This window comes from Dendrobium catenatum, unplaced genomic scaffold (genome assembly GCF_001605985.2).
Source record: "Dendrobium catenatum unplaced genomic scaffold, ASM160598v2 fragScaff_scaffold_1220, whole genome shotgun sequence".
In the NCBI taxonomy this organism is placed as follows: domain Eukaryota; kingdom Viridiplantae; phylum Streptophyta; class Magnoliopsida; order Asparagales; family Orchidaceae; genus Dendrobium; species Dendrobium catenatum.
This window is the reverse complement of record NW_021319682.1, coordinates 3,177,518-3,193,993: the sequence shown is the minus strand read 5'-3', so window position 1 is coordinate 3,193,993 and position 16,476 is coordinate 3,177,518. Positions and strand designations below refer to the sequence as shown.

Below are 16,476 nucleotides of genomic sequence, written 5' to 3'. Positions count from 1 at the left end.
CTCTTATACCACCCAAATCCTTTATTTACCTCATTTTTACCACGCCGTCTGCCTAAACTTCACGGCCGTTTCAGATAGGGAGCTGGGTAGAGATCGAAAGTTTCAAATCGAGAGCAGAGAGGAAGAAGTCGGTTTAACCTATGGTTTGGACGGGTGAGGGCTTGTAGGCATCGGCTTCAAGAAGAGAAGAGGAGATCGGGGATGAAGAGCTCAGGTTGGGAGCTTTGTTGGAGAGGAGATCGGCAGAGGTGTTACAACTATAGGTAAGAGAGAAATCTCTCTCTCTCTCTCTCTCTCTCTCTGCTTGTGGCTGGTCCGGAAGAAACAAGATGCAGAGAGGTCGGCTGGAGCTTGAGATCGGAAATGCATTGACTTTTTCATTTCTTCAACTTGCCCCGTCCAGCTTCCTGCAACTGTAGCCCCGTCCAGAGTTCCCCTTCGGCGGTCTGATCACGAGCAGCGAGCTTAACCGTCCAGAGACGCTAGCAGCGATCTGATCACGAGCAGCTGGTAGGTATTCCGATTGTAGGCGAGCAAGGTATTCCCGGCGGGAAGATATACGGCGTGAGGTCCGATAGAAACGGAGTGGTATAAGTGATGTCAAGTATGAGTTTTGAGTGGTATAAAAGTAATATTAAACTTTGAAGTGTTAGATATGTAAATGATTAGAAATATAGTGGTATGTATGTAATTTTCCCTCTAAAAAATTATCTATCATTTTTAGGAAAAATCCCTCACCTTTTTTTTTCCAAGCTAAATTCTCAATCTTTGGCGGTATCAGTGAATGGATATCATTGCTACACATCATTTCCTCCACTTCTGTGTTCTCTCTCTCTTTCTCTCTCGCTCTCTCTTTCGCTCTCTGGCTCGCTCGCCAGTTGCTCTCACTGTTAGTTCTTTGTGTGAATAGATGGCCGCAATGCAATCTCTTGCGCTCTCTTCAACGATTGCTAATTGGTCGCAGAAGCGCCACCCATTTGGTAAACCCTATTTTTCCTCTTCTAATTCCACATTCTCTTTCCGATCTTTCATAGTTTCTGCACATTAGACTGCTATTATCATTTTCTTTTTCAACCAGTGTTCTACACTGGCATAATTATAGGCTAATGAGTATGTTCGCCGGGAAAGGCCATATGGGCAGAACCAAATCAATAATTGCTTCTTAGTACTTTCATTATTTTCAATAACTTGATCTTGGCTAGGTTATTATTTCTTTGATAAATCCTTTTTTAGGTTAGTTTAAGGTACTTTTACGTTTCAATAACTCGTTATGGTTAAGTTCAACCGGGAATGATTTAACCACCAAAAAAAGTTTTTTTTTTTTTTCCTTCTTTATTCATGGATACTGCAATTACATTGGATATTTGGAATCGCATGGATATTTTCACCCTTTGAGGATAATTAAATTGGAAACAATATTGTATGAAGATATCCTGACTCAGATGATTAGGATTAGTTTTGTAGCCACTGAATTTTGTTTTGAGATAAGTACAATACAAGTTTTGATTGATTAACACCCACCTCCAAAGCAAATGTAACGGCTATAAAACTCATTCCGGCCAAATTCGTATTTCAGGTTGCAAATTGCCTTCCTTATTGAGCGATTTATTTCAGTTGGTTGAGAGTTAAGTGAAAAAAAGTTGTTGCATCTGGTAATTCTGATGTTTGTTATATGTATCCTTTGATTGGTTCTTTAGGCTGTATAATAATAAGAAATGTCTATATTTTTGTGGAAATATTTGATGATATTGACAATGCAATAATTTGTAGAAGATTGAGATATTGTGTATTCTCCTTATATTTTATTTTTGTTCTAAATAAATATTTGAGAGAGAGGTGTGATATTTTAGCAAAAATGATTTAGGCGATGCTTTCTTTTTATTAATGTTATAGGTGGGATAATGATGCTATTGGTGATAATTAGGAGATTCAAAATTTCAATAAGATTTGGAAGTTTGATGCATTAACAATATAGTTAGTCTTCAACTAGTTAGTATTAGAGCATAAACCTTAATTAGCAAAGATCTGTTTTATCGTTAATTACATTAGTGATGAGCTGTATGATTTCTATTGGATTGTGTCTTCTGTACTGTATTTACCTAGTCTATTTATAGGTCTGTACTTATCTCTGTAAAGGCATTCGAATACAATTTCCTTTTGGTTTTCTCTTTCACCTTTTGCTTTCCCTACTGTGTCTATCGATTTATTCATGGTATCAAGAGTAGGTTAGGTCCTCTATCATGGATCACTCTGTCTCTTCCACCGTCGCCGATCATCATTTTCCGAACTCCACTGAAGATTCTGACCAAATAATCCCCTCCAATCTCAAGTTCTTGGTCTCTAACATCAAGAACGTGGTTTCTATTCCTCTGGCCGTCGATAACTACTCGCTTTGGAGATCGCAGGTTCTGAAGATCGTCTGCGCCAATGGCTTTCAAAGTTTTCTTGATCCGGCTGTTACCTCTCCGCCTCCAACGATCACAAACCAAGAAGGTGTTTCTTCCACAAATCCCTTATTTTCCAAATGGCGTCTAACTGATCAGAACATCTCGGCTTCTATCTGCTCCACAATTTCGGCTCCCGTCCTCCCGTATGTGATCCATCTTGACACAACGGCCGCCATTTGGGTTGCTCTCCAAAACCGGTTCCAAGCTACAAACCAATCCAAAGTCATTCAATTGAAGAATGAGCTTCATAATATCACGTTCAAGAACTCCAACATGAATCAATACCTTACCGAGATCAAATCTTTGGTCGATCAAATAGCTGCTGCCGGTGCGATTGTCGACACTGAAGATATAATACTGTACATTCTCAATGGCCTGCCGCCCACTTATTAGTCCTTCAAGACCGCCATACGAACAATGTTAACTCCGATATCACTAGATCAACTATACCCGCTGCTCCTTAGCGAAGAAGTGAATCTTGCTACAGAGGCGTCTAAGCTCGCTGGACGATCAGATAATACCATGGCTCTTTTCAATTCCCGCGGCAAACGGTCTCGAGGTCGTAATCCTTCAAGTAATGCTAATTCCTCCAGGAATACAGCCGCGGTACCCGTAACATGTCAGATTTGCTTGAAAAGAGGTCACTCGGCTCAGGCGTGTTGGCACCGCTTAAACACTCAATATGTTCCGACATCAAGAAACACGAACACAGCTATGATCGCAGGTTCAGATAACAATGATGATAGCTGGTTCTTAGATTCGGGTGCCTCGACCCATCTTACCAATTCTCTGGATAACATGTCCATATCGTTGCCATATCAAGGTTCTGAGTCTGTTACAATTGGAGATGGCAGCTCCCTCAAGATCTCCCATACCGGGGCGGGCATCCTCCCGACCCCGTCCAGTAAGCTTAATCTTTCACACATTCTTCACTCACCCTCACTTCAGTTTAATCTTCTTTCGATTTCTCAATTGACCAAAGATAATAACATATCAATTATATTTGATCCTAATGGTTTTATCTTGAAGGACATGAGGACGGACAGGGTTATCCTCCGCGGACCGTGTAAAGGTGGTCTATATCAGATTCCAACAGGGTCTCCTGCGACATCTCATACAGCTCTAAATACAAATCCTCAGTCGGCCGCTCGCTGGCACCAACGCCTGGGTCATCCTCACCGGAGGATCTTTAATATCATTTCTTCTTGTAATCCTGATTTAGCTTTAGGCAAATGTGATTTTTCTTGCAGTTCTTGTAATAGCTCTAAGATTCATAAATTGTCGTTTGAAAATTCTGATCATAGTAATAAATCTTTACTGTCTCTCGTTCATTCTGACGTATGGGGCCCTGCTCCGGTCGTCTCTAATCAAGGCTATCGTTACTATGTTATTTTCGTAGACGATTACTCTCGGTTCACGTGGTTATTTCCTCTTCGACATAAATCAATTTGTTTTTAACATCTTTGTTCAATTCAAAACACAGGTTGAGAACTACACCGCAAAGAAAATAAAAATCTTTCAGTCCGATGGTGGGACTGAATACATGAATCAGCAGTTTTCTTCTTTTCTCACTCAACATGGGATTATCCATCGTCAATCTTGCCCATACACACCCAAACAGAATGGTGTGGCTGAGAGGAAGCATCGACATATTATAGAGACAACGAGGACTCTTCTTCATACGGCATCGCTTCCATACCTCTACTGGCCCGATGCTGTCTCCACGGCTGTCTACCTCATAAATCGATTTCCTTCTCCTACAACCACAAACATATCCCCGTTTGAGCACATCCACAAAAGTAAACCTCAATACAATCATCTCAAGGTTTTTGGGTGCGAATGCTTCCCGCTGTCCCCGCCAAACACTAGACATAAACTTCAACCAAAAGCTATTTCTCATGTTTTCATAGGATATTCTGAGGTTCAGAAAGGATACAAATGCCTAAATATGCATAACAACAAAATTACTATTAGCAGGCATGTCACTTTTCAAGAACAAAATTTTCCTTTCGGCACTCTCAACACTCTGTCTGCTACCAAGACTTCAAATATGCCCACTTCTCCATTTCTACTGACACCGACATCCATTCAAACTCCTACTCCAAAGTTCAGTCCATCCCCTACAACTCAACTTCGATCATCTCCTATGTCCAATACCATACCCGAGACTGACAACACTGTCCCGACTCATAACCTTCAGCCACCTATGGAGCAGCAGTGTTCAAATGCTCCCGTTCATCCAATGACTACTCGCAGCAAAACTGGCTCATTGAAGCCAATCAACAGACTAAATCTGCTTCATAATCTTCAGTCAAGCACAACCGCCCCGGATCCAACCACATATACAGATGCTGTCCAGAAATTTGAATGGCGTCGTGCAATGGCAAATGAATTCCTTGCTCTTCAACGTCAAGGAACCTAGAAGCTGGTAAAACCACCTCCAAATGCTTCTATCCTTGGTTGTAGGTGGACGTATAGAACAAAATTTCACGCCGATGGATCTGTGGCTACTCACAAAGCAAGACTCGTGGCTCAAGGAAATCATCAACAGTATGGGTTGGATTATTTGGAGACGTTTAGTCCCGTTGCAAAACTCCCAACGATACGGATCCTTCTTGCTGTGGCTCTTCACAACGGATGGGCCGTTCAACAACTTGACGTCGTAAATGCATTCCTCCATGGCCAGCTTTCGGAAACCGTCTATATGCAACAACCGAAAGGTTTTCAAGACACCAATCATCCGGACTATGTTTGTCATCTTCAAAAGGCTCTTTATGGCTTAAAACAAGCGCCCCGACAGTGGTTCACTACAATTACCAATACACTACTCACCATCGGGTTCACTCAAAGTCAATACGACCCTTCCCTGTTTAGCTACAAACGGGATCAGGTTTGCGTTTTCTTACTTGTTTATGTTGATGACATACTCATCTCAGGGAATAACTCGGTCACTATCAAACAAATTCTGGATCAACTCAACAAGGATTTCCACATGAAGCACCTCGGTGAGGTGTCTGAATTTCTTGGTATCAAGATCACAAAACAGTCAAATAGTTATTTTCTGTCACAGGAAAGATACATTCAGCAAATCCTTCAGCAAGCCAACCTCACGGACTGTAAGGAGCTCGCTAATCCCACCTGTACTAAGCTTCCGGATGCTTTCAATCCAGAAAATGAACTTCAAGATCCAAGTACATACAGGCGACTGACGGGATCTTTACAGTACCTCACAATTACTCGTCCGGATATCTCCTACAGTGTAAATATGTTGTCACAACACATGCATAATCCTGAACCTCAACATATCTATCTACTCAAGCGCTTACTTCGGTATCTCAAAGGTACGTCCAAATACGGGTTACCGGTAACAAACACTAATCTCAATCTTCAATCCTTTTCAGATGCGGACTGGGCTGGTGATCCGGTGTCGCGCAAGTCTACTTCGGGATACTGCTCATTTCTCGGGAATACACTCATTTCCTGGACCGTAAAGAAACAGCACACCATTTCCCGGTCATCAACTGAGTCCGAGTATCGAGCTTTGGCGGCACTCACGGCAGACGTCATGTGGATACGTCGGCTGCTGGCCGAGTTCGGAATTCATCAACAGCAGCCAACCAACATATATTGCGACAACACTTCTGCGATCGCGTTGGCTAACAATCCGGTCTTCCACGCTCGTACTAAACATATAGAGATTGATCAGAAATTCGTTCGTGAACATATACACAATCAAAGTATTTCTGTCCTTCCCATCAGCACAACAGATCAGGTTGCGGATATTCTCACAAAAGCTTTATCTACACCTCGGTTCCAAAAGCTTCGTCACAAACTGACTGTTAGTCTTGAACCATCAGTTTGCGGGGGAGTATTAGAGCATAAACCTTAATTAGCAAAGATCTGTTTTATCGTTAATTATATTAGTGCTGAGCTGTATGATTTCTATTGGATTGTGTCTTCTGTACTGTATTTACCTAGTCTATTTATAGGTCTGTACTTATCTCTGTAAAGGCATTCGAATACAATTTCCTTTTGGTTTTCTCTTTCACCTTTTGCTTTCCCTGCTGTGTCTATCGGTTTCTTCAATTAGTCTATAGGGTTTTTTTTTAGATAGTTATAGTTAAAAGAGTGTTGTTTGAGGCATTCAAGCATGGTCTTGGAAGAGACATATATATGGAAATATGTCTTCTAGATGACTTTTGGGTTCACATGTTTGATAGAATCAGCATCAACATATATATGTATTGACTCGCTCATATTTTACTTTAGGCCTACCAATGGATTGTCTTCTAGTTTCATGAAAACAAATTCTAGACATAACTTTGTTGTTCATAGTCCATCTTGTTACTGCATAACTTTGTTGTTCATAGTCCATCTTGTTACAGACTAGGGAGAGAGATGCTATAATAAAAGAATTCCTACTGTAACAAATGCTAGACAGAAAAACAAAGATGGCGGTCAATGTGATATAATTGATAAATATTAATAAGAATTACATATCTATATCTCTTTAAGGTTATACTGAAATAGCAATTGTAGATGCTGCAATAGTCGCAATTTATAACATTTGTGATGTGTTCTAAGATTCTTACAAGAGCATTTTAATCTTTCTCAAACTATTTTTAGTCATGTTCTGCACTATAGTCATACATTCTCTTCCTAGTTGTCACGTTATGTGATTAATTACTACCACTATGTTGCTCATCTTAGCATTTAATATCAATCCACAATATTTCTTTGATCTAATTAGTGAAATAGTTTCTCCAAATGTTTGATGATGTCCTATATTGCTTGGTATAGTCGCATGACTTGTTTTGGTTGTGGCTTGTGAAGGTGAGTTGAGTTTAAGGTGTCACTATCCTTTGGATAAATTATCTAGGACCCTTATGGTGGCATGAGATGTTAACGATAGCTGAAAGGTATCCTTTTATTGTGTTGTGGTTGGATATAAATGAATCAAAGCTGCAGGGGTTTGACACTCATGTGTTTGTACAAAACATATTTTTTTTCTCCATAGAAAGTTGGAAGAAAAAAGCCTTTAATACTTATCTTAAATGAAAAATCATTTGAACAGTTGCATTCTACAGGAACATGATAAGTAAAGTTTGACAATTGTCCTTTTTCTTATTGCTCGATTTGATTTTTCAGGCTTGTCTCCTGAGCATATCTATTTCAAAAATTTCATCTAATCAGATAAAACTTAGGGCTGGTCCTCCTTTACTAATTAAATCTCTCTCAAAATGCCAACTTACTAGCAATTGAACTCTTCATCCACAAATTTATCTTCCACCAAGTTGGTTCCTTTAAATCAAAAATATTTATTGCCTTTGCATTCATGAGTGTTTTTGTTTACATTATTAGGTGTTTTGGTCTATCTTTTTTCTCTATTACCACCTTTATCATTGCCATCATTATCATCTTTATCCCAACTATATTAGTTGGTTTTATGAATCCTCCTTCATTCATTTTTATTAGATTCTACATGAAATGCAGAGTATTTTTCACAAACCCGGACTATTTTCCGCAAACATCGCATAAGTTTTAGCCATATTATGTTAGTCTATCATTTTCCTTCACAAACCTTTCTTTAATTTCTCTAACACCTTATTGTTGCCACACTTGTTCTTTCTACCCTTTTAACAGTTTCATTTATACCACATGCAATTTAGTTATTAAAGTCTTTTTTGTTGTCCAACACCTGGATCTGTACAACTAATTAGTTTAATTGTAGAGAATCTTTATTTTACATTTTTTGGATGGTACTTCTTGAGGCACCTTTGATTTTAAGTTTTTAACTACCCAATTATAACTCCAACTTACAACCTCATCTATTCACTTTCATATGGTTTAACCGTATGATAGATTTGAGTTATTTAAACTTACCAAACGTAGATTTCACTTAGGGCTTGTTTTGGTTTCAGCTTACTTTAGGCTTAAGGTTTCCAAGTGATAATAAGTTATGTGAGAAAAGAGAAGACGTACACCCCAATGTTCTAGTTCGCCTCAGGGGAGCTCGGCCATAGAGGAGGCTTGCCTTAGAAGAGCTCGGTTAGAAGGGGTATGCACTCCGAAGAAGTCACCCAAGGGAAACACTCAAAGAGATTGACTGGTATAAGGGCAAGCACTCGTCCCATTAAAGCTCGTTCCAAAGAAGCTTGACTAAGGAGGCATACACCCCTGATAGGTTTGATCGAGGGAGGAAATTTTCCTATGCAAATCTCTACTTTAGGAGGTACTCGCCTCATCTGAACTCGCCCTATAGGAAGACTCACTCTAGTTGAGGCAACTAGTCTTTCTCAGAGGGCCTCTCATCTAAACTATAGGACATGTACAATTACCAACCCCACACTGATGGCCTCATAAGTTATGCTAGTCCCTAGCTGAAACTCGCCAGAGACACCCGTTAGAAGCACACACCAATGACACTCGTCAGAAGCACACCCCAAGGGAACTCATCAGAAGCACTAATCGACGGCTCTTACCAGAGGCATTTGCCAAAGGTGCTCGCCAAAGTCACTCACTGGGACCATTTCAATGCCATATCCAATGTGGTTGAACTCTTAACTCTCTTTAAGTTAGTCTATATGTTTATTACTTTTTTACGTGCAATATCTCATATAGCCTTTCCAACCTTGTAAATAAAGGCTAAAGAGGTATGTTTGGGACATTTGCACGAGCATTTATCATTCATTAATCATAGACAGATTTCAAAGCTCTTCTTCATATTCGTCCGCCTCTCTCTTTCTATACTCATTGCCTTAGCTAATCTTGATAGTAGGCTCAAGGTATATTCCATGGAAAATTTTGGATCCCACGTGACTGTGGCTTGATGTCATTGACTTTACGTGTGTTTGGAAAAAAATTAGATACTATTTTTTTAGCTAATTTTAACGAGTCGACCCTTTGGTGGTCCTTGTGCCTTCTCCTTTACGTCATCACATTCTTAATTGAATTTAAAAGGATGTTCATCACATAGTTTGATAAACCCTAAACCTAAATCCTACTCTAAACCCTAAACCTAACCCTAAAGGCCTAAACCCTAATATTTTACAATTTTTTTTTTTTTAGGTATAGTATCTCATATAGCCTTTCCAACCTTATAAATAAAAGGTTAGGAGGTATGTTTGTGACATTTGCACGGGCTCTTATCATACATCAATCATGGATATGTTTCAGAGGTCTCCTTCATATTCATCCACCTCTCTTTCTCTATTTACTGCCATAGCTAATCTTGATAGTAGGCTCAAGGTATATTCCATGGAAAATTTTGGATCCGACATGAGTATGGATTGATGTCATTGACTTAACGTATGTTTGGGAAAATTTTGAATCCTATTTTTTGCTAAATTTGAGTCTCCCTTCAGCGGTCCTTGTGCCTTCTCCTTTATGTCATCACATCCTTAATTGAATTCAAAAGGATGTTCATCAGATAGTTTGTGAGTGCCCAAAATCCTCTCAAGAGCTTTCAAGCACTCTTAAAATTGAGATAAGAGTCGGGTGGGTCATTCAGAATTTTATTATCAAGTTCCAAAGGGAGATGCCAGAAGTAAAATACATGGAGTTGGTTGTCACTCAAGGAACTCTCACTTAAGGCCTATGAGAAGAGTTGTTCGAGTATGCATTTGGTTTGCAGTAGCTAGTGAAGTGTCTAGAATTCACTGATCACTCTACTCATTACTTTGGGCAAAGGTGAGCGTGAGTGCAAATGCAAGGCAATAATTAACTTCATTGTGGTGGACCTACTTGCCACATACAACATCATTTTTTGGGGACCACTACTACATGCTTAAAGAGTGGTCGTCTCAACATATAATGCGGCAGCCAAGTTCCCGGTGCGTACCTAAGAAGTCATAGTAAGGGCTGACTTGATCTAATCTGTGTGAAATGTATGTATGCATCGGGAAAAAAAAATTACATTTTGAAGTAGAGAAAGGAGCCGGACTGGGGACCACTAAAGTAGTAGAGGAAGTTCCGATAACAGAGGGCACCCTTGGGTGAACCCTCCTAATAAAGCATGTCTTTAAGCCTGGAGCATTGCGATGAACTCATCCAAGTCTTCAAATATGTTGTCAATGTGTTCACTTGGACAATTGTTGAGATTTTTGGCATAGACGGCGAAGTCGTCTGCCATAGACCAAACATGAACTTTTTCAAGCAAAAAATAAGGAAGATCGTAACCATCCTAGCTGATCTTATAAAGCAAGAGGTGTAGAAACTCCTTGATGTTGAGTTCATAATTGAAGTAAAATAAACTGATTGGATCTCCAACATGACAATTGCATAAAATATGGGTGAAAAATGAAGAATGTGCAATTGTACATATACTTCACCAGCCCGAATGCGGCCTACCCTTAAGGCAATCACCCACTTCCAAGGGTCAACTAGGGGTGCAACCGAGTCAAGACGACTCATGAGCTGGCTCGGGCTCGACGAGTCGAGCTTATTGAGCTCGTGAGTTGAGCTCGAACAGGATTTTGAGCTCGACGACCTTATTGTGCTCGAGCTTGAATAGCCCTCCGCTCAACTCGATTACTCGAGCGGCTCACCGAAAGAGGAACGACGACAGATGGCATGCCAGAAGACAAAAACTGCACACTCAGACGCAGGATGAATGTCAGGATCGTAGTTGGACCTCGGACGTGGGAAAATGAAAGGTCGGATGCCGAATGAATGTCGGGATCGCACGCGGTCTGGTTGGCTGACGGGAAAATGAAATCGCTAGCGGGAAAACAAATGGTGGGAAAATGAAAGGTCGGACGCCAGATATGGGATCTGAACTCGGGTGCGGGATCGGAACTCAGGCGTGGGATCAAAACTTGGGCGCAAAATAGGAGCTCGAAACTTCGAATTGAGTGGCTTGAAATTGGAGCTTGAAACTTCGAATCGAGCGGCTTGACGAGCTCATTTCAGTGGGACGAGTCGAGGTTGGCCTCGACTTTCGAGCTTTAGTTCGAGCTTGGTATTTGGCTCGCGAGTCGAGCTCGAACACCCCTTGACTCGAGCTTGACTCTACTCGTTTGCACCCCTAGGGTCAACTCACTAGTTGGATTCCTCGTCATGAGCAAATCACTGCATAAACACATCTTGGACTTGAGTGAAACATTTGCTACACAAAAAAGGTATAGTATGCTACTTAGCACTTTGATATATACTTTTCATGTAGGATCAGACAAAGTCTCGAGGGTTTCTCTTTACCTCGGAAGGGGTCAAGATGAATCCAAACGAAGTGAAAGCCATATTGGAGATTCAACGACTTATAGGGCAAGTTGTTGGTCTTAACTGCTTTGTCTCGAAGTTGGGTGAAAAATGTTTGCCCTTATTTAAAGTTCTTATGAGTGTAAAGCATCTTGTATGGTATGAAGAATGTGAGGCCTCTTTTTAACAATTGAAGATGCTTCTATACTCCGCGGCTTCTGCAAAGCCCCCAACAACTTGATGAGGACATTGTAAGCTAAGTCCTGGTCATGGAAGGAAGTTGTAGCTCATCTACTATGTGAGCAAGACATTTAGAGTAACCAAGCTCAAATACCCAATCATGGAAAGCATGGGCTCTAATTATCTCAACTTGATGGCTTCGACCTTGTTTCTAAGCACACCTACAGCTTAAAACAATGATTGTCAAGCTAGACCATTTTGGGAGAATATTAAAATGGGTGGTTGAGTTGAACAAGTTCTGAATTACTTACATCTCGAGGAAGGCTATAAAAGCTCAGGCCCTTGCCGACTTCACGTTTGTCTTAGCTGAAAGGAAACAAACGAGTGAATTTGACTAGCTGTGGATGGCATCCGACGAGAAGGGAGTTGGCACCAACTTTGTCTTAAAAAGCCTGGTAGGGGTAGTACTCACACAAGTCGTGGAGTTTGAGTTCCAAGTTACAACAAGATGGAGTATGATCATGGGATTGCAAAAAAGATGGAGTATGATCATGGGATTGAGTTTTGCAATCGCCATCATAGTGAAACATTGATTATTCACTTGAACTCACAGCTAGCGGTGAATCAAGTCAATGGACAATATGAAGTGCAGGATGAAATGCTACAATTGTATCTTTTACTATCAAAGGTTGGGAATCCAAATGGACGACCTTCCTTGAAGTGGTCCAGCGCACTATTGAATGAGAGAAAGTGAGCGGAAGAGGATGATGAGGTGAGTTAGATAGACCTATACATTGAGTACATGAAAAAAAGAAAGATCACTCGGTGGCCGACCTTTGTAGGTTCCAGATTAAGTTCTCTGATACATCCTAATGGGTGACGAGCTTTTCAGAAGATCAGCAATGTTACTTAATCTAATGTGCACAAAGGAGAGCAAGGTGGAAAAGATATTGAAGGAGGTACACTTGTTAGTGATGGTTGATTATTTCTCTTACTTGATCGAAGCAAAGGCACTAGCAATGATAATAGTTGTGATGTCGTTCACAACTTTATTTGGTCTGATGCCATATGCAATTATGACCTCCACCATTATCATCGATGATGTGCCCTAGATTGCAACAAAAATCAAATAATTTTGCTAGTCTCAGGAAATTGACCTCGAATTCGCTTAAGTATATCACCCCTAAATGAATGGCCAAGTCGAGGCGACGAACATGCAAATTGTGAATTTACTAAAAAAGAATGTTGAAGGAGTAGCTAGCAAATGGTAGAGGTGCTATATTTTGTCCTAAGGGCACTCATGACCACATCGTCCTCGGAAATTGGTCAAACCCCATTCACTCTCTCTCTCATGGAGCCGAGGCCTACTCCTAGTTGAGATGAGTTGCATAGCCAGCGAGTGATCGCTGCCTCAAATTTGAAGAAGGTGAGTTAGGCTAGTGAGAAGAAAGAAACTACAAAGAGTTGGAAACTGCTACTGATATGTTTGAAGAACTTTGAGCTAAGACATCACTTAAGCAAGAAGAAACCAAAAGGCAAATGGCAAAGTAATAAAACTTACATGCCAGAGAGAAGGTGTTTGATCCATGAAACTTGGTGTTGAAAAAATTTGACGCTGTAGCTTGCCATTCAGTGCTGAGGAAGCCAAGCTTGATATGGGTGGACCTTGCATTATCAAAGAATGAGTGGGCCTCAGAGCATATAAGTTGGAGATACTCTGAAAAGAAAGTGCCCATAATATGGAGCTCCAATGACCTCAAGATCTTCCACCGTTAAGCGTAGTTTTTATTCATTCTTGTATCTCTACATTTTACTTCACCTCATAATTGAAGTCTCTTATTTTTTTAATTTTTTATATTGCTTAAATGCGTCAAGCTCTTCACAACAAGTAGTTATAATTTAAGCGAAATTGTAACAACCTTTTAATTGACAAATTAATATTTAAAGAACTACTTTTTAGCAAAACTCGGGGACTCGGGGAACTCACCCCCTTGCTAGCAAAACTTGGGGAAATTACCCCCATTCACTGGCAAATCATCCCCTTTCAACGCTCGGGGAACTTGATTTTAGCTTAGGGTCTCATAAAAGAAACTTTCTTTGTAGGAAATGCCGAGAGTTTGACCTCTATAGAATTCACCATAGCTCGAAGTTCGCCAACTCCAAGCTAGGGCGAGTGTCGAGTTCATCACTTGATGAAGCTCTACTTACAGAGATACTCGGTAGCGAATGAAAACGATGTGCAACTTGAGTCCTAGGATCAGGTGATCTCAGCTCAGGGTATAGTATCACACTAGGCTATATAGTTGAGATGTATGGAACTCTTCTCAATGCAACTAAACTATTTAATCTAACATAAAATTTGGTTCAATTTTAAATTTTTAATTTGTTTTGCTTAACAAATTATTATACTGGATTAGTAACTTTTTATCATTTAAATTTCATGATCATATTCTTAGACAATTATTTTCATCAATTACCTTCTATATGCTTCTAATACAATCATCTATGACATTTACTCTTTGTTATGTCATGCCTTACTACTTACGTGGAATGCCTTTAAGGCTTTAACACTAGCAAATATTAAATTACAAGTTTATAGATTTTTGCATAGGTTTTATGATTGATTTTCAACCTATCATCGACTTCTAATTTTTTCCACTTGGGCTTGAGACTGAAAATTATAGTTTAAGTGGTTTGATTCATCATTCATCAAATATGAAATCCATAAGAAAAAAAATTTTGTATAAAAGAATTTCATGATTTTCAATGGTGAGCTGTGCGCTTAGTCTCATATAATTATGCTTTGTGTGTACAAACTTTCCTCAAATCGTTGTTCCTAAAATTTCAGTTCAACAACTTGCTTTTATCCATCCGGACAGTTTGGTCCTGGAGACTGGAGTTTAACTGATTGTTGCTTATGCTTCTCACTTTGAGGCTTGGAAGTTTTGTCCATCACTTTGAAGCAACAAATGTGTCTTTCCATAATGTGTAAACTTAAATTGTCTACCATATATATTATTTCCTACGAGAATTGGTCATCTTTTCTCCTTCCATTATTGAGTAATAATTCATCATAATTGCAGCAGTTCTCCGTTCTACCTCTATCTTTATAGAAACTTTTATTGGTATACTGTTCCAATTTTTTCAACTATAAATTTGGGTTTTTATCTTTAATTACTTCTATGCAAAAACTTAGATGCAATATTTTTATGATAAAAGTAACCTTCATAAGCTTAAGCTCCGTCTGAATAAAGGCAGTACATATTCTTTCTTAAGAAATCTTCCTTCTGCAAATTTTTAGTAGATGTAATTCGTTATCCTGTTTAAGGTAGCGCTTCTCTTTCGCAAACCGTCTACCGGAGATCCAGCTCCTCATTCCATGGAAGAACCTTCCAGATTCCTGCTCCAAAGAGGTCCCATATAGTAGAAAGATCTAACACATCAAGACCTGTTACTATGATGGCCAAGCCTGCAATTCAGTTTATCCAAGGAACTGATGAGCAGACAATACCAGATGTCAGTTTAACCAAATCCAGGGATGGTACAAATGGTGTTGCCACGTTCATCTTTGATGAACCTTCTGTATTTGATTCCTCCAGTGAACTTGGAGAGATTACTGGTTTCTACATGATTGATGAGGAAGGTGTGCTCCAATCAACCAATGTGAACGCCAAATTTGTGAATGGGAAACCTTCAAAAATTGAAGCTAAATATATTATGCGCACTCCTAGAGATTGGGACAGGTTCATGAGATTTATGGAGAGGTATTCAAATGCAAATGGCTTGCAGTTCATCAAGAAATGAGGTACTGTACATTTTTGAACTGTTTTCCTCTTATTTGCCTTCCTGTACGATTCTTGTAAGTTTCAGTTACTATAAAAGTTTTGCTGAATACTTTGTTATATTATCATTCCTTCCTTAAGTAACGAGTTCTTGGTAATGATTTCTCATTTATTGAACTTCAACTTGACAAAAATTGGTAAAAGATTTCTGATGGAATCGACTAGCCTCACTTGTCTGTTATTTGTGCCTCTCTGGAAGTTGTTTTTTGTCGGTGTTACTGCAGCATCTGGCATTGCCTCTATCATTTCATTAGTATTCAGATGATTTATGAGTCAAAGTCATCATGTAAGTCTGAATCCGATTCAGCAACTTTTTCCTCTTTTTAGTCCACAAGTTGCCAAAGAAGTAAACTTTAATAGATCATTTGATCCTTACTCGTAGGAGAAATTATTCTGTGTGGACACCGGATGGGAAGAACTGTCCGGTTTGTCTTTGTGAACAGTAAAAAATGCAGTTTTGTTTGGATTACCGGACGGAAGGAACCGTCCGGTTTGTCTCTGTGAATAGTGAACTGCATTTTTATTGTTCATAGAGCGGACGGTTCTCACCGTTCGGTTTTCGCACAGAATAATCTCTACGGGTAGGCTTATGAACTTTCCTTGGAATCATGTCATCAAAGTTGCTTAGTAGGAAACTAATTTTCTGGAATACTCGCCAACCGATTAAAGATGTTGGCCACAAAACTGCTGACGAGAAGTTGCTTTCCACTTGGAACTCTCTCAAAAGTTTCTGCTTAATAGGTATTTGCAAGTCAGATTCCTATGCCAACATCTGGTTAGACCAAGCTCCACTGTGTATTTTTTTTTTTATT

At 39.7% G+C, this 16,476-nt stretch overlaps 1 protein-coding gene across 1 annotated transcript; it reads left to right on the top strand.

The window, feature by feature from the left end:
* The first annotated feature begins 793 nt into the window (after nucleotides 1-793).
* On the top strand, nucleotides 794-15,821 carry LOC110104368 (photosystem II reaction center PSB28 protein, chloroplastic). Its single transcript, XM_020833440.2, has 2 exons — nucleotides 794-980; nucleotides 15,151-15,821. Exons 1-2 carry the CDS (start codon nucleotides 911-913, stop codon nucleotides 15,624-15,626), a joined length of 546 nt encoding a protein of 181 aa, XP_020689099.1. The 5' UTR covers nucleotides 794-910; the 3' UTR covers nucleotides 15,627-15,821.
* Nucleotides 15,822-16,476: the final 655 nt, after the last annotated feature.